We start from the raw sequence: 23,068 nt of genomic DNA, 5'->3' as shown, positions 1-23,068 counted from the left end.
CCCTCCGAACACGGGGGAAGGCCACCCTTACCGCCGGCCACCGCCGGATGGGGGGAATGGCCGTGATTGATTGGTCGGTCAAGGCACGGGGACCTCTAGGTCCCCTGTTTCGGCCCAATGAAAGCCCGGGAAGAAGAAGAAGAAAAGAAAAGAAAAGAAAAAAAAAAGAAAAAGAAAAGAAAAAGGAAAAAGAAAAAGAAAAGAAAAAGGAAAAATAAAAAAAAATGCAAAATAGAAAAATAAAATAAAAAAAATAAGAAAAGAGAAAAATTTCCTCTCTCCTCTCTTTCTCCCTCTTTCTCTCTCTTTTCTCTCTTTCTCTCTCTATTGTCTCTCTCTAAAAAGAAAAAGAAAAAGAAAAAGAAAAGAAAAATATAATAATAAAAATATATGTGAGAGAAAATTTTCTCTCATCTCTCTCTTAAGTCTTTCTCTCTCTAGAATTGGACTTTCTCTCTACTTTCTCTCTCCATTTTCTCTCTCTAGATTTTCTTCCTATTTTCTCTCTCTAGACATTTTATCTCTTTTTATGGATTTCGTCTCTCTAGGATCATTCTCTCTCTGATTGCATCACAGACCCTAGGATAAATTTGAGATGAAAATATGATAATCTGAGACTGCTCCGAAATTCATGCAGTAGATTAGATCCTGATCCGATCCTTCTTCGAAATTGATAACATCGATCATGGTTAATCCATATTAAGTCATCCTGATATAACCTCTGATGATCTCAATCATGATTGTCACTTTTGAAGGATACGAAGATTCTCTCTCCACTTTCTCTCTCTACTTTCTCTCTCTAAAAAAAATTCTCTCTCCAAAAAATCCTATGAATCCCTTATTAGGCTATCTTCTCCACTCCTAGGGACCTAGGGACCTATGACCTTAGATGAGTTTAGAGCCGAAGGAAGAAATTTAGTGGACTGATCACCAAATCGGTCATTTCTTTATATTGTAATTTTATTAAATATATGAAATAAAATTTATTGATAATTTAATATTTTAAATAGGACTGTCCAATTTTTTTAAGGAAGATTAAAAGGTCCCGGATGAACGAAGTAAGTGGATCTTATGCTCCTTATTTATTTTTAAATGATCATGTTTTTATGCAAAGAATTGTTATTGATGAAATCATAATTTTTCATAAAATAAGGATCGACATATGTGATATAAAAAAGCATATTTTATTATGAACATTGATTTTATGAATATGTCTTATGAAAATAGCATGATTATGAAGCATGAATTTTATTGTTTTTCCATCTATGTATATGTATGCTTTAAAAGAAAAGATATAATGATTTCAAAGGCTCTCGATGGCTATGAATGAATCCCTTTGAGAAGGTCGACATCCGGAACTAGCATTCACACGAAACATGGCCCTACCAATGGGTATAAAATTGACACATAAATTAAGAACTCTGTCGATTAAGAAACATGACCCTGTCATGGATATAATAGTGACCTTAGCACGAACATCTGTGAGTATTGTTTTGAAACATGACATGAATGCATGTTGAAAATGATTTACGATTCATGATTGTGAAATATACATGATTTATACATGCATAATAAATTTATAACTTATTTTGTTATATGCTTTATGAAATGCTTTATTTTGTATTACCTGTTATTTTCTAAATATTGCATTATCATGAAAAATTTATGTTTGATCCGATAAAGAAGTGCAAGTTCTACTTACTGAACTAGTGTAGCTCATATTCTTTTTGTTTTCTTTTTGTTTGAACAGAAAAATAAGGTTAGGATCGGCAAAAGAAATCCAAACTTGAAAATCGACATAACAAGCTGAAAAATTTGACAACAAAAATTTAATTTATTTTATAATCATGAATTTGTAATTATTTATGAATGTTGAGATTCGGATTAGTACTTGCTTTTGAATTTAGATGCTCTGAACCAATATTGATTCGATTATTTGATGAATAATAAAATTGAATTTTTTTTTATTTGACAGATTTTAAATGATTATGATGGATTGGCTTCGTATTATCGTAGGCTCCATCCCTCAGTAATATGACCATGTTATGTCTCGGATTTGAGGTGTGACAGTCATGATAATGGCTTTGGGAAATAAAGCAAAAATACCAAGTAATGTTCCCATGTGCTGCATTGCATTTATCTTTACTTAGCTCCCCACAGGGATTAACTTGACGATTGCAGCTATTGGCATGCCCAGAAAACCAATGAACACGCTTACAAACCACTGCAATCTGGTAAGTGGTGTCGTGTTTGCAAAATCACCAAGAAATTGAACAATTATGACCTGAAAGATGATAGTGCTTGTAAGAACGCACACAAAGACATAGTTCTGCAGAATGCCCTTGAACACATTTATCTTCTCCATCTCTCTAGAGCTTATCTCATTGAACACCTGCATTAGACAGAAGAAATCAGCAGACATCACAAAATCTGGCTTGTGCATTAGGAGTTAGTAGCCACTTGCCTGCTTTTATTTACTTGGAAGCATGAAAAGTAGTTTTTTTTTATATATTAAAGAAGTCAGATTATTGAAAGATAATTTCTTTGGTTAGGTTTGTTAGGGAACTTCATGTGCCATATTCAAAGAAAACCTGCAAAAGAAGAAATAAATAATTGGACCAAGCGCACCACTTAAGGAACTTTCTTAAAGACAAGTATTTCCCCACCATATAGGTGAATTTGTGGAAATTATTGTCCCCAAGATACAATGCATGTACATTTTCTACACTTTAGACTGCAACCTAAATTATGGCACACCAATATCCATACTTGTTAATTTGCAAGAGAGAGAGAGTATAGTTCTGTGTGTGTGTGTGAGAGAGAGAGAGAGAGAGAGAGAGAGAGTACGGTTGTCATAATGAAGAGAAGGAAAAGTAATCCAAATCTGCCAGAGTGCATCATATATAGAATTGAAAAGAAGCGACTGTTCGTGAAACAAACGTAGCTGGTCAAAGTCTCAAACTTCTCATGGATAAGAAGAGAAAATGAAGCTTCTCTTGGTTGAGGAACGAAACGGTTATTCAGAAAATAAATCTCGTGTTATTTTGAAAATAAAACTCTAGCAAAGTTAACATTGAGATTGTATATAGACTAAAGCACGTAACTTGGCAATACTGATGGTCAATAACACAATTGCCACTCAAGTTGGATGAAAGTGCTGACACTGATGCATGGTTGAAAAGATACGCTCTACAACATCATTGGTTCCAAGGGTTTAATGTAAAGAATGTTTTACATCTCTGGCAAAACATAAGATTTATGATTTCTAAAAGGACCCTGGCATTTTATTGCCCCACATCAAATGTAATTCTGTGTTTCTGGCATTTCATTGCCCCACAACAAATGTAATTCTGTAATTGATAATAGTTCATTAACGTGAATGCTGTGACAATTGCCTATCTCTATCCAGTCTTCAGAACCCACAATATACACAATCAACATGTACAAGCACATGCACATGCAGATGCCCATGCCCTCACATGCATGGAGTCATAGGTGCATGTATGCACACACCAACCCATGCATGGACACCCACACATACACATCACATGTGCACACAACACATGCACACGCACACAAACATGTATGCACATGGACATATATATGCACACGCTTGTGCCCCCACCCATACACCTGCACCCACTCCTGGACCACATCTGCATGCGAATGCGTATACATACACCATGCGTGTGCATGCACATTGATGCGCATGCACACACACATAGAAATGGCCACAAACATGCAGATGTACACATGAATATATGCATGCACGCATGCACGCACATGCACCCACACATACGCACAAGCGTGCATTACACACACAGAGATATATACATACACATATTTTTATGAAAGAATATTGATATTAAAAGTTCAGATGATTTGTCCCCTTTTTCGTATTCAGATGATTTACCAAGCAAGCATATGGATGTAACATTTATCATTAGAGACATTTTTCTTCGCTCCGATTAAAAATAAAAGAAACTAAAGAGATAAGATTTCGTAAGAGAAGTATAAATGACAAGAATTTACCTGACAAAAGACGAATGAATTGAATATAATTGTATTCAGTGTAAGATCAGCACCAGGGCCCTCAAGCCTAAATAGCCCTTCCCCTTGTGCCCGGAGATACCACATTATGATAAACTGATAAAATGCTTGCCCAAAGATATTTCTCCACATCACGTTGCTAATGAATTTTCCTGTCCTTCCAACTGGTGATCTTTCCATCAAGTCATCCTGCGGTGGTTCAGTGGCTAATGCAAGTGCCCCCAGAGTATCCATGATCATGTTGACCCAAAGCAGCTGAACGGCAGTTAGTGGAGCATTTCCTAGAGAATTAACAATGTGATAGTATGAGAGAATGTTAGAGTATGGAATTTAATTACAACCATGAATAACTTTTACCAGTCAAGCAGGCCGAGGAGAAATTAACTATGAGAGCAACCACATTAACAGTGAGCTGAAACTGTACAAACTTTTGAATGTTTACGTATACAGAACGTCCCCATTTTGCCACGGTAACAATTGTTGAAAAATTGTCATCTAAAATTATGACATCAGCACTCTCCTTAGCTACCTGCATTAAACAAGTAATACAATTGAAAACAAATTTGTGGAAACAAATTATTAGGTTCCTCTTACCAAGTGTTCAATCATAATGATAAATGAAATTGTTGTACAACTAAAATTGTGATCATTCGAGAATTATACAAATCAAAAGAAAAGGGCACACATCCTAGCAATAACACAAGGTTATTGATGAAAGAATATATATGACAGCTACAATTGTAATTTTAAAACCTTTTAAATTTCAATTGCATGCAAACATGGTTTCTATAAGGTCCAAACAAAGGTTTTCTGATGGCACCAAACCACAACAAAAGGAGGAATACCAAAATTTAGCATAGGACAGCTACATCTAGAAATAAATCATTATATACAATTTCACGATAGTATTACTGTAACATTAAGTGTTTAAAGTCCAAACGAGTAATTGTATTCATTCCTCTGTATCTACACATCAATAGCATAACACACCATTTCAAACTAGTATGGGCTAATCATTATTATGCAAGCTCAGTTACCAGAGCTGTAGCAAACTGCAGAAATTCAATGCAACAGAAAATACAGACCGAGATCCTGTATCTCTGCTGGTCCATGGAAGCAAGTCCTGATACTAAGATCATTGAAATTGAAGATGCATTTTAATGATATAATTATATAAATGGTCAAATCCTGCACTTTAAGGATGAAGGCAAAGGATTGTGGTGCAGACAGCAGGACCTGTGGTCGTCAAGGAAATGCAGCGAAGATTGATTCAACATGAATATATGTTTCTCATGATCCAATCAGCAGTACAACATGTTAGAGAGGAGATCTGTTTAATTTATAATTGTAATTCTGTTACAAATTATCTTCAACCTAAGGTCCTATGGTGCCACCAAATGATGTCCTGCTATTGGAAGCTTGCAAAATAATTCAGTCCAATAACTTGTATCACTAATAGTGTAAACCCCTTGTACTAAAATTTCAGTATCCGCATTTCACTGACGAATCACTTTACCCTTTGCATGTGCATCAATACTTCAATTATTTGAACATGACAATATCTGCGCATTTGGTGTGGTTTTATTCCATTCCTGCTACCGCAAAAGCCATATCACTGACTAAGATGCTTTCCAGGGTCTGTAAAGACAGAGGCTCCTTAGCTACATCTACCAATCAAACTTAATTATTCTTTTCTGAATCACTTATTTATGATGAAAAAAGTCCGAAATTTTGTCTTAAAAGCTCACTCCAAATTAGGATAGGGTCTAGGACATTTTGGCAGGAAGAAGCCAGACCCTTTAGCCTTTACCACTGAGGAAGCTACATCAGTTTGTTCCAGTGAATGATAATAAAATCCTTTAAATATTAGTCTTGATTTAGGCAAAAATAATGCCTTTCAGAAAAAAATATTGCAGCACTCCATTATGAATCAACTCATTAGCAATCTAAATATTTTTTAAATTCAAGTATTCTTTTCCAGCCAAAATTTTAAACAACAATTACATACATGTTTGAAATATAAATGAGTTTTTATTAAGCAAGTAAATAATTAAACAGTAGTGACTGCTGCAAGCCTGAGAATAAGACCATGCACTAATCACATAAGGGTGAAGTAGTATAGTAATGATGTGGCTAATTTGCAATGTAACAGAATGGCAGCAGGATGAATAATAGAATATCACCATTCATCTCCCAGGCAACTGATAATTGCCTCAAAGATGCATTAAATCATATAGATTAAGACTCCATTTTGATCTGCTACACCGTAAGAAAGAAAGTTTTGTTGAGCTCTAGAATATATGGTCTACAAGGTGCTTCACTGATTGCATGATTCAAATCTGAATCATCTTTTACTGTCTGTGTGCTATCAAGCTAATCAAAGGCCTGTTTTTTTTCATCTTACGTGTCTACAATACGAGCATCACATTTTCTCATTGGCTTTTGTTCTTTCAGTAAAATTTGTTCTGATGAAAGTAAAGCATGATGATTTGATGTCTGAAAAAACAAACCAAATCCTGATTTCTGATTCTCCTTAAGCTTGCAAATATCAAGGCTATGGACAAAGCCAAAACAGCTCAACTGCAAAGTTTTGGGGCAATGATACACCGGTGTTCAGTCATAGGTTGGTGCCCCTCATATAGATGTAGAAAAACAGGTTGCATTTATGGAGAAAAGCCTCCATCATGTTATCATCTCTAGGTTAGTGTTTTGTATACATCATAAATCCTTAGTACTCAGATGGTCAAAGTGTTCTTCCAAATATTTGTTAAGTGCTTTCTTTCTTCATTTGGGAAAGAAATAATATATCATAAGATTATTGAAGTTCTACAAAAGAGAGCTCCATTAAGATAATGTATTTAAGTTGACCATACTCAGGAGGACATTGCAACAACATCGACCTTAAGCAAAATTGTCCATAACAGTTTTGAAAAAAGTAAAGCATTAGTGAAAAGTAAAATGCCACTTCAGATATGTAAAATCACAGCATAAACTAGGTTCATTTATTGAACTAGCTCAATAAATGCTATCTTAAAAATAAGGAAAATGCCAAATCACTGGATTATGTAGGGTCCATGTATAACAATAAATGTGATAATAGAGAAAAAAGGCAGAAATTATAATTAACAATTATGAGTAACAATGAATTTATGGGAGATGATGACAGGATGAAACTATGAAAGTTTTTTTTTTTTTTTAAAAAAGGTTGACAACAATCTCAGAGAACTGATTTGATTGTCTTTCATGAGGATCAATCATGTGGACTATTTCTTGTTTAGGTTATTGGATCAGTTTCCTGAAGGGAGGGAAATCAAAAGAAATACCTCAGTCCCTGCTATGCCCATTGCAAGTCCAATATCTGCCTCATGTAGTGCTGGAGCATCATTTGTACCATCACCAGTCACAGCAACAACTTCATTAAACATAGTGCGCAGATGCTGTACTAGGTTGTGTTTATCTAATGGAGAAGATCTAGCCATTACCTTGTAAATGGAAAATTAGCAAGTCAATGAAGGATCATTGGTTAATTGTGAGATTTAAATGATTTTAAGTACCAAAAATACAACCTGGATTTTTGGAATTAGTTGAAGTAATTCTTCAAGACTTTTCTCTCTGAACTCAGGGCCTTCAATAGCTACACCCTCATCAGTAAGGATACCACATTCTCGAGCAATTGCTTTTGCTGTATTTATGTTATCCCCCGTGACCATTCTAACAGTAATCCCAGCAGACCTACAAACAGCAACAGACTCCTTCACACCTGGGCGGACAGGATCTTTGATGCCTACAATTCCAATACATGTGTATCCCTCAACTGGAATTTGCTCCTTTGCCAAGAAAGCATCTCCAATTTCTTTATAAGCAAGACATATGGTCCGAAGAGATTCACCAGCAAAGCTTTCAATTATACCCTTGAAATGATTGACTGCTGCTCTGTCAAGGGGAAGAACATTACCTGACGGATCTATAAACTTGTCACAGGCAGCCAAAATGAGTTCTGAGGCACCTTTGCAGTGTGCACGGTATCCTCCTTCAGGGAGTTGGAGTACTACTCCCATTCTCTTTTTTGCAGAATTAAAGGGTTCCACTTTGATGAGTTTGGTTTCCTGTCGCTGTGCCTGAAAATCTCCACCTAGTGACAAGCCCAATTCCAATAAAGCAATCTCAGTTGGTGTTCCTAAGATTTCAAGCTTGCCATCTTGGTTGATCACAACTTCACCACCTGTGTTACTAAATATGGACTGCAGAAGAGTTTCAACTGCAAAATCAGGAATTTGGGAGCACAAACTAGTACTCTCCTTAGAAGAACTTACTTCCTGAACATTTCCGCATATACAAGCTTTCACAACAGTCATATGATTGGTCGTCAGTGTTCCTGTCTTGTCACTGCAAATGGTTGTAGCTGAGCCCATAGTCTCACAGGCAGCAAGGTGGCGGACCAGTGCTTTATCATTCATCATCTTCTTCATGGCAAAAGCAAGACTCAAGGTCACAGCTAAAGGCAACCCTTCAGGAACTGCAACCACAACTATGGTAACTGCAATAGCAAAATACTCCAACATTTGCAATGCATCATCTCCTGACCAACTCAAAAGCAGACCCTCATGATACTTCCGGCTCATAAGACCTTGCGCTAGCACTGCAAATGTCACGACTGCGAAGAACAGACCAATTTTTCCAATGACAGTTGCAACTCCATTAAGTTTGACCTGCAATGGAGTTTCATCATCTCCTCCTTCACTAAGTGTAGCCATCAGCTTTCCCCACTGAGTTCTCATGCCAACAGTGGTTACCAGCATCTTGCAAAAACCATCTTGGACTTTAGTCCCAGATAGAAGAAAAGGATTCTCTGCATTCACATAAACAGGCTCACTCTCCCCTGTCAGGCTGGATTCATTGATCAATAAAGAAAATCCACTTACAAACAATCCATCAGCAGGGACTTGATCTCCAATTGATAGATGCAAGATATCACCAGGAAGAAGATCATAAATAGAAATCTTCTGTCTGAACCCATTCCTTGTAACTTGTATTGAAATTTTCTTTTTCTCCTGATCCAAATGCTTGAACTGTAATGACTGCCGATAGTCACTTGTTGCAGTGACAAGTACAACTAAAAGGATGCTTGCAACAATTCCGAGGCCATCATGAGAACCTTTAGGCCATCCTTCCATGGCAAGGCCAACGATCAGGGATACAACAGCGCACACAGCAAGAATGATAAGTGTTGTGTCTTGAAGTGCTTCCCATACAAATACCCAAAAACTCCGAACCTTGCTTTCAGTAAACCTATTTACTCCATAAACCTCCTGTCTGCGCTTCAATGCATCCTCAGTAGGAGTGAGCCCATTAGTTGTTGATGTGGAGAGCTTGTCTGCAATGCCATCCACACCGCCATTCATCTTCAACTTCTTTACGTCATGGCCTTCCACAATGGATCCCAACTCAGTAGCACAAATCTGAAACCCAGCTGCCTTAACTTCATCAGGTACAACGTATTCACCATATACTTTGACACCTGAAATTCTTTCAAGGATGTGAAAATTGGCAGAATATAGTAAAAGGAAAAGCAACTATATCTCCTAAGTTGCAGGCTAGAAAAAGATGGAGACGGAAGGATTACCCTGTATGAACTGAAGTGCAGCTTTGGAAACCAAAACAGCAATGCGCAACTTCTCCTGTAAAATGCAGCAGAAGCTGTTAGTGTTTCCATGGAATATCATAAAATAAAAGAAATCTAAAATGTCCAAACGGACTTCCAGTAACCAGTGAAAAAGCAGCATGCTTTTCGGCACGGTTGAGGAAATCGAATTTTGGTTGGTGAATCCATCACAATTTTTGGTTGCATGAACTTGGAGGGTGAGGGAGGACATTCAAGTGAATCAAAAGGAAGATCGGTGCTTTTAAAGAATTCAGAAAACAGGAGCACCAAAAATTGCTTGGGGAGGCCATTACAAGAATTATAAAATAATTAAGAGTTCACAAATTCTAAGGAGGAATGCATGTTCTACCGCAATCTAGAAAATTAACAGTGAAGCCGCATTAGAGGGTCACTCTGAGGTAACAAACAAAGCCAGGCCAGTACTTTTCTTGATACAATGGACGGATTTCCATCAATTCTTGCCAAAAATGAACTATTGCTGCCATTAGTAATACATAAATGATCTTGTACTAGTTGATGAAAGCTTCACCTGTCTTCTTTTTACTTAGATCTACCAAACTCTCCTCCTGTTTAATTATCTAGTGATCCTTCCCATATCTTCAGTTAGATCCAGAATGCTTCAAATCTAAACCCCAAACCCAAAAGAGGGCATTAAATAAGATTCCAAACAGCCAAGCCAAACAATAGAATTGAACCGGAAAATCCGGATGGCGGAGCAAGAAAGAAGGGAGAAGAAGAGCACCTGGTTTGTGCGTTTCATAGCCTCGGCCTCGGATCGCTTGGAGAGGTTGGCGGTGAAGCGGAAGCGCCGCTTGGGGTTCTTCACCACGGAGCACAGCTTCCGCCATCGCCGGAGCGCCTCCTCCGACGAGTTCTTCGCCTTCACCCCGCCAAACCTGTCGTTCACGTAGCTCTCCATCTACCCTCGAACCACCCACAAAACGAAGTCCCCTAATTAAAAACCAAATCGATATCGCCAGGTCTTTCTACTAAATATACCAGCAGGAGTGGAACCGGTCGAAGCAAAGAAAAAAAAAGTTTTAGATCTTGGCAAAAGTGAGGAATCAACGTTTACGAGCAGAGAAAGAGGATACCCAAAAGCGCGTTGTTTTATTCCCGGAAGCGCGTTGTTTCAATTTGGATGGAATCTAAATATCAAAATGAGGCAGGGCGGTGGCTTGTCTCTTTATTTCTGGTCGTTTTTTGTTCAGGTTATGGTGATATTTTCACCCGTCAATGTAATCATTTAACTGGTTTTTTTTTGGTTGTCTTATTGTTGATATTTTGAAATATTATCAGGTGACGATATTGTTCATGGGAGTGCGTGGTGATAACAGATTCGTGACTTCCGTTCTTTGTCTCGGGTGGAAGAGCATGAGCGCGGCGTGGCCGTGACCATAGGTGTCCACTGCCACGTATTTTATATTAAATTCGCTGTCATAACTGTCATTTTTCCCCCATCTAGTATCAGGCTACGTGTTATTTTAAAACTGTCTCGATAGATGTGTTCCACTTAAACTTTTTTGCGACGCTCTGCTTGGTCGTAAGTTTCTATATTCGGGACAAGAGGGTGCCACTGGCTTAGAGGACAGCGTTGCATCTTCTTTCGCGTGGAACAATGATTCATCTGCTCTCGCGACGTAGACCATTAGATCGCGACTTACACAGATCTCAAAGTATATATGTGTGAATTTCTTTATTGATCGTTTCAAAGCAATTATTGCGTGGTCCAACGATTGGAATTTGCATGATGAAAGGTGAATGCTTCGTTCGTACGAAAAGTATAACTTGTGTCCATGGTTAGACCAAGCTCCAACGTGTAATCTAGATTAGGTTCATCACTTAGACCGCCGGATCTAGATGGATGTTATTTTTACGAAGCTCCGGAAGGGTATTGATATAGTTAAAATTAGATGCCATCCAGAATCTAAGATGTTAGAAAAAATCTGTAAAAAAAATTTATACTCATAGAGATATTTCGATGAGAAATTTTTCGATGCTTAAGTCAGTCAGAATTTTAAGAATAATAAAAAATATATATATATATAGATTAGCATTACGTTTTTTTTCTGATTCTCCTTTCAATCTAGTTTATTTATCTTAGAACCTCTTTCGTATTTTTTTTATATGGAGGTTAAGTTCATCTGTTGTTAGCTAGAATTTATAGGTTTATTAGATCTGATTTTTTAGATCATTGGATCACGTCATGATCATTTAATAAAGCAGGACATCTGCTAATTAATTTTTGAATCATAATTATTAAACGCGGATGTCCGTAGGTAGGTGTTACCTTCGTGAGTAGTTAAGTCATGATTCTAAATCTACATCCGACGTGACTTCATCAAATTATCTTGGATGTGCCCCCAAAGAAAGGGTTCCATTGGACCGATAGATCACCTCCGCAAGATGCGCTATGAAATGACGATGGTTGTTTTATAGATCCCATGAAACCAACGTGCGATGGTCCCATGCTTTCACAACACCCAACTATCTCCACTAAAATAAACCATACTCCTTGTGGGCTAATTTTTTAACAGCGAAGTATGGCTTCTCTAAGTGGGATGACAACCAAGCTAGTGAGACAGGATGCCTCTACTCTTGCGATCTATCTGTACAGCAACTAAATGGGTGCAATACTCGCCATCACAAGCTGATCCCACACTCTTCTCACCGTCTTCTATGCTCTTCGTCTCCTCCGAGAGGTCCCCATTTCTCTTAGATCAGAAGGCCAGCTTCTGAGGTTGAGGTGAGTCTTTATGGGGGACCAAAGACTTTGGACAAAACGGCATCTCACAAAGAGATGGGAAACAGTTTCAATAGTAGCAAAGCTATTTCCCACCCTGACGTTTTCTTAGCCAAGACGTCCCCGTATGCAGTCTGTTTCTCAAGACTGACCACATGGAGACTTTGATCTTTTCTAGTACCTTAGATTCCATGTAGCCTTGTAGAATGGCCAAAGAATTCCACCTTGGTTATGGAATTTGTAGAAGGACGAAAGAGCGAAGTTGCCATCGTTTGTGAGTTTCCAAGGAGTGTCCACAATGCATGAAGGGTCTCAATGGCTCAAGAACATCTAGACAAGATCATCATCCTGCTTGAATTGAAAAAGACAGAGAGGTGTAAAGAAATAATTAAGGGACCATCTTTGCCTTCTCCAATCCAAAGCGAGGCCACTGACCTCCTAAAATATAATATTTTCACCATCTCCAAGTTTAAAGAAGGTACAATTTCGAAAGGCCTTTAGATCCCTGCTAATATCTTTCCGAACCGGAGACACCTGCAGAACGATCTTTTGACTCTAAAACCAAACTTTCCACAGGCATGGTAAGCATTTCTTCATATGTCTCATCATGGCATCTCCAGTCCTCTTAAGGAACTTCCACGATTAATACTTCAACAACAGACGCATATTAAGATCATTAGTATTCTTAAAACCCAAGCCACCGTCCACCATCCTTTTTGTCGTTGAATATCACATCCCAATTGACTAAGCAGTTAAAACCAGTGGTTGACTCATCTGATCAATTCAATTGACTAAGCAGTTAAAACCAGTGGTTGACTACTTTTCTTTCCAGAGAAATGATCTCCTCATCTGATCAATTCAATTTACAGCACAACAAGTCAACAAGGCAGTTTAAAAGCGGACGTAAAGTAGAGGGAAGAGCGGCCAGCACGGCATTAATTAAGGCGAGCCTGCCCCCCGACACTTGGGGCCGTTTGGTTTGGTTGACGGAAAGTGGGGGCGGGGGGCACTTTCTGTCGAGCAGATATAGAATTTTTTTTTATTAGAGTTTTAACAACAAAAAAAAAGTAAATTTTTTTTTTTTTTTGAGAATTAAGAAGTATATGAGAAGTAAAAATTTATGGGACAGATGAATTTTGCACTTTCTATGGGGTGATAATCACATTATTTTTTTCTTTCTCAAAATATTTTTTTAAATCAATGACTCAGATTTTGTAAAATATCAATGAATGATTAGGATAAAATACTGAATAGTAATATAATATTATATTAATATTATCTTAATATTTATATGAATATAATATTAATATTATAATATGTATTATATTTTAATATTTATACTGATATAATATTTTTATTAATATTAATATAATATTATATTTATATCTATATTAATAGATTTATTATATTAAATATATTAATATTAGTATAAATATAATATTAATATTTATATAAAATTTAGAAGTAAAAAGATATGATCTTATATCTACTAAAGATATAATAGGTATTTTACATAGTTTTTTTCAGAAAAATAGATGCTCAACTAAATATAAGATACTCTGCAATAAATCACTTTCTCATAGTCAACCAAATATACCAAAATTCTATTCTCAAAAAATAATTTTTTAAAAAATTATTTTCTAAGAAGAAAAATTTTTTCTACGAAGCAAATAAGTCTGCAAGAATTTACCTTTCCAAGCTACAAGTCTAGAGCTGACCTTTTTAATTAGTAGCATCCAATGGTGCTTAGGAAGTCTTCTGTCGCTGAGAGAGAGGCCGACGTAGGTGAATGGTAAGGAATCTCTTTTACAATTGATCAAAGGCTCGAGCTGGCTCACCTCATCATCATCCATATTAAGAGACAAATCGATGAGCTTTTATGAAAATTGAACCTTAGCTCAGACGCTTGCTCTAAGCCCAGAAGAAGAGCTTTAATTGCCACAAGATACTCCTTAGAACTAGAACAAAATAACAAAATGTCATCTGCAAAGTGAAGACTTCTCGAGTTTGAGAAGCAAAGCTACAATATTCATATTTTGTATGACCTTTGGTTGTCTAAGATCTCTATTAGCCAATATGTTAATGTCACATCCTCAACTCGAGATCGTGAATCTAGGGATCATGGCAACTGCTGCATACTCATAAAAAACTCTCTCCACAAGTATACAAGGTATTCTATGAAGGAAAAAATTGTCTTTTTCCTTGTAGGATCTTCCAGATCTAATGAGATCTGGGGTGGAATATTTTTAAAAATTATCCTACTTTATTTCAGATCTAAAATCTATTAAATTTGATTCTTATTATCTGATATTTAATCTAAAATTAAATCTAAAATTTGAGGATTAGAGGAATACCTCTAGGGTAACTAGATTACCTTGTAGATGATCGCAGCAACGTCCGAGGTTCTAAAATAGTCATGCAGTCGCCTGGCCTCTATCGGTATTCACTCGAGCAGGATCTGGATCGTCTTCTCCTCATGAATCTTTGCCCCAAAAATCAGATCTGGATCAGATTTGGAAGATCTTCAAAAGATCTTCTGAAGCTGGAGCGGCAGCTTCTCGATAAATTCCTATAGCCTTCTGATCAGAGAGCCACCACACCTTGGACAAGCACCAGATGGATGCCCAACTTCTTGGACGTGAAGAGGGGAGGGAGAGGAGTAGAGGGGGCATGGAGAAGTGGAGGGCTTTCATATTTTTGCTGGGTATTAAGCAGATTCTCTAAACCCTAGGCGCAGACAGGGTTTAAATAGACCCTGCTGCATCATGCAGTGCCACATCATTTGACCAATCAGAAAATTTTAATTAATTCTGAAAAAATTTTAATTAGTGGAGTGATGTCATCTGATCATATCAGATAAGAACCCCACCAAACCCTCCTACTGTTGGCGCCAACACTGGATAAACACAGTGAGATTGGCGCCCAACAGTTTGAGTCGATCAAGGCATACAGTCCTCATCTCATGGGACTCTATTCTTATCCACTTGGGGCGCACGCCATATCTGATTATGGTACCCACTTTGAGGATAAAATTAGCAGGTGGATACTCTACAAAAAACTCTCCAATGACCTCTTGTCAAGTGGCCTTCAGTCCAAAGTCCATGGGTCAACGTTTGACCGATGTCCTAAAATGAAAATGGCAGGTGACAGAAATTAGCAGATGTTATCTTAAATTCATCTCATGAATTAAGACAAGACTTTTCTGAGCTAGACGAGCTCTAGTCAGACTGAGAGAAACCTTCTCAAAGTTTTCTTGGTGAGTCAAATCATATTTGGCTCAGTCGAGATAGAAAAGATTACACGAGGAGAAAGTTAGGCTCAATCGTGTGCTAGCACGATTTTCTTGAACCTAATTGGATCTAATCCAAATCAATCGAACTGGGCTAGCTCAATTGATGACATCCAGACCCTAACTCTTTTTTATGTGATTCAATTAGGTACATTTCCGTATGGTAATGAGACATGTAGTGATCTCATCATCGACATCATCGAAACTCCTTTCGATAGATCAGAACTCTTCTGATTCAGACAATTAGAATGATCGATCATCAAGATCATTCTAATTGCTCTCAAAATTCATTAGTAACACCTAGCAGTATATGGTGGCAACCCATCAGAAATGAAGATGAATCTCTCGGTGCAGCTACTTGTGTGATTGAGTTCTTCTATCATGAGTCCCGACTGAATTAGGGTTAAGGTGAACTCGTCAAACCCAACATCAGTCATATGAATTAATCAATCGATCCGAGTCCGATGTGAAACCCCAATGAAATTTTTTTTTTCATTATTTCACTCTGCCATGGTCATGGGCTTAAAAATTTGATCTTTCGATCATCATAGGACTACTCCTCTCATCTACCGAGGTTGATAGATCCCATCTTGGTGCGATCTGATTCCTACAATGAATATGCTGCAGCCAACATACACCTCAGGATTTCGAATGGCTAGGAGACTGAGTTATGATATAGTCAAACTATAACACACTCAAGGTGAACTGTCGATGCACCTCAGGTCAAAGAACTAGACACACAGCTGCAACATCGAGCTAGTCATCGACGAGAAGGTAGACTTTCTTATGACTGCTCGAGGTGGTCACGCTCAGTACTCTCGTTCTCAATGAATACCTGTACTCTCGCTCCGGTGTCTCCACACCGTAGACTAAAGACTCATCTACCCTAAGGAAGCAATCGTACACCAACCTTCCGGATTGATCACCATCCTCGTGATGATCCTATGGTCAGGAGCTGTTTATGAGTTAGTTATGTAAATTCATGTCTTAAATTTTTAACTCTTGAAAATATGAATTAATATTCCTACTAACTCAAAGGATGTATCACAGACATAATGTACACAATGTAATAGTTGAATAACCCTTTTATTTATTTATAGTCAAAATTATAAATTTATCCTTACATTTGTACTGAAATGTGTCGGCCAATCTGGCATCTAGGGCACACATCTAACATTCTAAACAGGATATTAATATATTATAATAAAATTATTAATAAATTAAGTTTAAATTTTAACTAACTAAAATCAACTTTAATTTCTCATGAAATTCCAACAATATTTAAAAGATTTTATATCAATTAAACCTCGAATAATAATCTTATAAAATATAATAATAAGTTTACGTCTAAATTTGGTTGATACTGTCAACTCTTGCTTCTAACACACTCCTAAAGCAGTACCTATATCCGTAATTAAGAATCTGAATCTGAAACTAAAGAAGTAATGAGCTCGACAGCCCAATAAATAATAAATATCTCAACTAGATAGACATTCTAGATCTTATCATAAGATATGATGTTCGAAAATAAATACCATAAATAACATAAGAACATATTTTTCCTACTAATTAACACAAATCAAATTTTTCCAAATACTTATATACATATATAATCATAAATCTAATTTGAAACTTGACTATGACCATACTTATCCTTATGGTAGAGCCTAGAGCAGAAACAGTGAACTCAAATAGAGTGCCAACATACAACTCTCATTGGCAGGATCCAAAAATCAATGTACAATCCTCATTGGCAGGATCCAAAAACTAATGTATAATCTTCATAGGCATGATCCAAAAACTAATGTATAATCCTCATTGATAGGGTTCAAAATATAGTTAGGTTAAGAGTACAAATTCAATGCATATCAAAGTATTTTTGCAATATAATATGTAGATATCATAATTTCATTGAACATATATATATTTCATAATAAATCAATAAATCTTAATTTTTTAGAAATCTCAAATTTATAAATCACTTTCCATTCAAAATATAGTTTCATAAATCATATATAAATTCAAAAGACTAATTATTTACTTTCAAAATAAATTATGAAATATCTCGAAAAAATGATTCATTATTTATCAGTACAAAATACTGAATGGACAAATTTAATCAATCCTAAAAGCATCCTTCAGAATCTATTATTCAAAATATATTCTTCTATTAATTTTAAGCCATAACTAATAAAAATTCTAAGTTTCGATACCCTCATAAGGCCGACAAAAATGGTAACATCTAACAACTTGATTGGTCCAATCAAAATAATTTTATCAGATCATGATTATAATAGGAAATAGATGGTTCAATAAGGATCAATAAGGACCTTATGATACTTGATAAAGACTCAGATGATTTGGATATGCTATCCGATCAACTAACAAATCGGTTTAAGATCTCCTACCAAAATCAACTTAGATTCAAAGTAATAAGTCGGATTCACTAGGTTCATAAATCATATAGAGAGAGAATATCAAAGGAGAGAGAAATCGATAAGATAGAATATGGCTAATCAGATGATACTGCACGGCAATACGATCGGTCTAATCAAAATGATTTAATTAAATCATGGTTAAATTAATGTATAAATAGTTCAATAAAAATCACAAATAATCAAATCTAATAGTATCTAGATCTAACCAAGATGGGTGTCGGCATGCTACCCGACGATTGTAGATTAGGACTCTCCTTGCTAAGGTTAGATCAGAGTCATTGAAAGAAAATCTTTTACTGGATCTCAATCATAGAGAAAAATATATGAAGAGAGAGAAATAATCTAGAGAGAGAAAATTCATTGAGAAAAAAGTGGAAGCCCGTTAAGAGAGAAGGAAAAGAGGGAATAGAGATACTCTCTTTTTTTTTTTTTCCTTTCTTTTTTTTTTCTTTCTTTTTCCTTTCTTCTTTCTGTTCTCCCTTCTTTCACGAAATAGAGGACTTATGCTGTCCTTCTTCCCAAAATAAAGAAGGCACCCCCCCCAACCTAGCTAGCAACTCCTCGGGTTGGAGGAGCATACCTCGACAATGGTAACCGGCTTGGTCCGATGGTCGATGACAACCAACGATGCCAGAAAATCAAGAACAAGGCATGGAAAAAAAGAGGAGGAGAAATCAATTATCGGAATTTTTAAGAAATTTCTGACAAAAAGATCGGCAAAAATTCAAGCTTAGACCTATAGAAGATTGAGGGAAAGGTGATGGAAGAGTTTATCTGGTCTTTAGATGGAATTGATCTAGTTCTTGATGGCCAAAGCAAAATAAACCACCAAAAAATAGAAAGAAATGAGGGAAGAATAGAGTAATTAAGACGGCGATCTTTGGTAAGGAAAAACTAAAGAATTAAGGTCTTTAAATAGACCTCTAATGGGAAGGAATTAGAATTTGATTTAAATCAAATTTTCGAATAGATTTGAGACTTTGAATCGGAGAAGAACTCCCTCGGGAGTTCTCATGTATTTTCCCAACTCCTACGGTAATTCCAGCACGTGCAACACATGTGCTAACTTATTTTCTTTTTTTCTTTTTTTGTTCCATGCCTTAAGATCCATACTAGCTAACAGAACCTGAATTGGGATTGTGGTGTTACAATTAAGCTGACTAATTGCAACCGAGAGTGGGAAAACTGGACTATGTTCGACTTCGTGGTTGCTAACAGCACTTGGGATTTGAATTTGTTGCACAATATATTTTCAGAAGAGGTGATTGATAAGATGTTGGCTATTTCTATCCCCAGAGACCAGTGTGAGGATTGACTTGTATGGCATAATCGTGGTGGTCTAAAACTTAGGACAAAGGATATCTATTCATATATATTCTATCCACTCAACAATTGAAATAAGGTTGAGGGAATCCCATTCCAATACAACATTCTGTGCAACAGCCATCCGCAAGGCCTGTCCACCAGCCCATATCTCAGCAGCGTGGCTCTTTGCCTGAAGACCCTTGCAGCTTCATGCAAAGCAGCAAAATCATCAGAATGATCATCTAACTGGCTCCAGTGGTGGACTGATGAGGGTCAAAAGACATATTAGTATTAATCTTCACCCACTGCTAGAGATGGAAACCAATGCATCCATTTGGTATGATTTCCAATTTGTGATCAAAACATCCTGATTCATGTAGTTGCTATCCGAAGCCATAGCTTTTTGAATAACTAGGAGAAGCCTTCCTGCATGTAAAAAACAAGAGAGTTACTGTTCTTCCATATTTGCCAGGGTGTATCAGCAAAAACTGATGAGAAAACCAAGTCTGTCTGCCAATAGCAAATCATCATTGAGCCATTCCTCTGGAAATGGGAAGTAAGCCTCCACTTTATCATTTAGTTCCTGGCAAATCTTTCAGCATGATAGAACTCAAAAAATAGGTGGTTAGCAGTCTCGGAAACCAAATTACATATAGGGCTAACTACATCAAAACAAAACCTTAAAATTGTATAAAACTTGCGACTCTCCATGTGAAAGTTGCCACTCTACGTGCTTGCTAGATGCATTTTCCATATACAACTTGCCATCCCTTCTTGGAATCATACACTGCATTTACGAGTCCTCTCAAAGGTCCTATGAACAGATTTAGCAGAACCTATACCATATGTATTCCATTTCCATATCTATTTTTTCTTCTGAGCCAGATCTAGACAGAGGCATGGCTTGAACATATTCCATAAGTTGATATCCAAAAAGAACGGTAAGACGTTAACTTCAAGACAACGGGCAAAAGGAACTACCTAGTTGATTGATATATGTCCCCTTGCTGAATATGGTGGCATAACATAGGCTGCGAAGTGATGGACTCAAGAGTTTGTCTTTCTTGCATAACACTGTAACTTTCCTCATGCAAGGAAAGAGATATTTTATCTCAACATCATACTTTACTGAAACTTAGGACTGTCGATATTGTTTGACACAACCCACTATTTTACCGTTGTATGCACTTATATATATTTAAAAAATAACATGAGGGAGGTAACTTTCCTTCTCCATACAGCTTCAAAAAAAAAAAGGGGGGGGGTTGAGATCAAAAACGATCAGTCAGTAAGTTTTTATTCGAAACTTCATTATCAATTACAAATATAGGTAACTTAATCATACAAATCCATGTTAATATAGATGGCTTTTGGATGCAATTGGGATCTCTGAGGCTTGTGGATGCATCAAAACCTCAGGATTCGCCATATTGCTAGTGATTTACACAAGTCATCTTTAAAATTACAGGGAGATTACCACAAGGAGACACTCCTCGAATTAGAAAAATCCCACAGGATCATGCCAGTATATATAAGACCAACAAAAGAGACCCATGGCACAGGTTTATTCTGTAATACCCCAATGACCTGTTTAGCCACAAGAGCAGCCTTAGTAGATCAAACGATCCTTCCAGCCAAGACCCCACAATCCTTTGATGGTCTAGAAATATCTTGATTCACATAATGGAATATTTCTCATTAGAACTCTTCTCCCAAATAAAACTCATAATGATTAGGCTAATCTTATCGAGAACAGTGTCAGGAACCCAAGAACAAGCAAAGGAACAGTTTGGAGTAGTGCACAAAGCAAAATTGGTCAGGGTAATGTTGCCCACTAGAGATACGCTAACCCTTTTCCACCTAGCAGGTATAGTCTTGACTTAGTTAATAAGAAACTGATATCCAGCATGAGAAAGTTGATGTCCAAATAGTTTAGCACCCAAGTAAAGTAAAATACCCATTTTGCAACCTAAGCCCTTTCTAGCCACCATTCTTTGATTCCTGCAATGCACCTTGGAAGGTAAATACATAAGAGACTTTTGCAACTGGATTTTTTTGATTCGTGAGAGAACCTTTATTAAAGATACAAAAATATTTTGCCAATCATTTAGAGAAATTTTAGTAATATTAACAAAGATGCCATCATCGAAAGCTTTACAAATGCTCATGCCCACAATATTCTTGCATTATTTATAGAAATCACTATAAAATCTGTTGCGGCCAATCGCCTCGTCGCCCGATCGCCGGGAAGCGTGCACCTGCAAAAGGAAGTCCGCACTGACCGGAGGCGGCTCCGGCGGGGACCCTCCGACGGTCAAGTCAGAGAGGTGACTGGGCAACAGTGAAATGCAGACAGAGAGCTCTGAGAAGGAGAGAGGGAGAGGGAGAGAGGAGCGAGCCTGCGTATGTGGGAGAGACGGGCGGATCGATCCCTTGCATTGTTGCCTTCCCCGGTATATATAGTAGAGCACGGTATGGCGCCATCATTAATGGCGCGGACAAGTGAGGAACTGTCAACTCACTGTAGGCTGTCAGAGCCGCCGTGAAAACGTCATGTCGTCGTGTAGCCGTCTAATTACCAGGGTTGACCCGGCTCTCGGCGGGACAATGCCCCTAGGTAACTGTGCCGCATGTCCGTGTCAGAGCTGACAACGTCTGGCGGCTGTACGGTGGTTGGTGGAGTCGGCCGACCCAAGGTCGGTGGCCAGCAGAGTGGCGTCGGACTCCTCCGTCGGTCGGCGAGCTTCATGTGGGTCGGCTACCGGACCTCTGGTTTTAGTCGGTCGGGAATGGACCGTGGAATGGCCGCAGTTAGCCGCTGATGGCGTCCGTCGGCCTGTCGCCCGACCTACGATCGGCCAGTCAGAGTCGTCCGTCGGGCCGTTGGTTAGTCGGTCGGGCCGCCAGCCGGTCGGTCGGTCGGGCCGCCAGCCGGTCGGGCCCTCCGATAGTCGGTCGGTCAGGCGGGCCGCCAGCCGGTCGGACCCTCCGATAGTCGGTCGGTCGGTCGGTGGGTATCCCCCAACAGTTGCCCCCCTCCACTCCTAAGTCGGGTGGAGAGCTGGCCGATGCCTTCATTCGGGTAGCAAGACCGGGCGACTGGGAGTAGATTTGTCGCATGTGCAGATCCGACCGTACCGCCGGCTGATCCGTTGTCTGACACCTCACGAATCCCAAATGATCCGAACGTCTAGTCGATGCCAGAAGTCGCGCCGGCATCCGGTGTCAGACGCCGCGTCTTGTCGTCGTCAGTCGTCACGTCGGTGTCAGAAGATCGGGTGCCGGACGATACGGCGTCAGTCGATCGGATATTCGGCGCCGATCGCGGGTGAGGCGTCCCATCGGGAACGCGGACCGGCGCGGGCGGCCGACTGTGGAGCCAACCCCCGCGTGCCGCGTGTCATGGTGGTTGGCCGGCGTCCGCTCCGGCATTTAATGAGGGCGGTGCGGGCGTCCCGGGACGAAGCGCGCCGAATCCTCAGCCAACCGGCGGGCGCCACGCGTCGCGCATCTGGAGGTCTTTGGTCGGCGCGGAAGGATCTCGGCCGTCGGTCGGCCCTATATATATAGGACCTCCCGGA

General features: G+C 38.4%; 1 protein-coding gene across 3 annotated transcripts; it reads right to left on the bottom strand.

Annotated features, from left to right (window-relative positions):
* Window positions 1-2,103: 2,103 nt before the first annotated feature.
* Window positions 2,104-10,777, bottom strand: LOC105033262 (calcium-transporting ATPase 10, plasma membrane-type). 3 transcript variants are annotated; one of them, XM_010907984.4, is made up of 7 exons: window positions 10,455-10,775; window positions 9,674-9,728; window positions 7,617-9,568; window positions 7,374-7,532; window positions 4,408-4,579; window positions 4,033-4,331; window positions 2,104-2,392 (listed from the first exon to the last, which is right to left on the bottom strand). In XM_010907984.4, the coding sequence occupies exons 1-7, from the start codon at window positions 10,629-10,631 to the stop codon at window positions 2,147-2,149; spliced, it is 3,060 nt and encodes a 1,019-aa protein (XP_010906286.1). In that variant the 5' UTR covers window positions 10,632-10,775; the 3' UTR covers window positions 2,104-2,146. The 3 variants fall into 3 exon arrangements, with proteins under 3 accessions (XP_010906286.1, XP_073115876.1, XP_073115875.1); XM_073259775.1 differs by lacking the exon at window positions 10,455-10,775 and adding an exon at window positions 10,242-10,336; XM_073259774.1 differs by having other exon boundaries at window positions 2,302-2,591; window positions 10,455-10,777.
* Between the last annotated feature and the right edge of the window lie 12,291 nt (window positions 10,778-23,068).

The sequence above is a fragment of the Elaeis guineensis genome, chromosome 6, assembly GCF_000442705.2.
Source record: "Elaeis guineensis isolate ETL-2024a chromosome 6, EG11, whole genome shotgun sequence".
Taxonomy (NCBI): domain Eukaryota; kingdom Viridiplantae; phylum Streptophyta; class Magnoliopsida; order Arecales; family Arecaceae; genus Elaeis; species Elaeis guineensis.
This window is presented reverse-complemented; position numbering and strand designations above follow the sequence as displayed.

Coding starts and splice junctions, on each gene's coding strand:
- LOC105033262 (XM_010907984.4), bottom strand. CDS start 10,631: ATGGAGAGCTACGTGAACGACAGGTTTGGCGGGGTGAAGGCGAAGAAC. Junction 7,533..7,616: donor AACTAATTCCAAAAATCCAG/GTTGTATTTTTG, acceptor TCCATTTACAAG/GTAATGGCTAGATCTTCTCC. Junction 2,393..4,032: donor ATTCATTCGTCTTTTGTCAG/GTAAATTCTTGT, acceptor TGTCTAATGCAG/GTGTTCAATGAGATAAGCTC.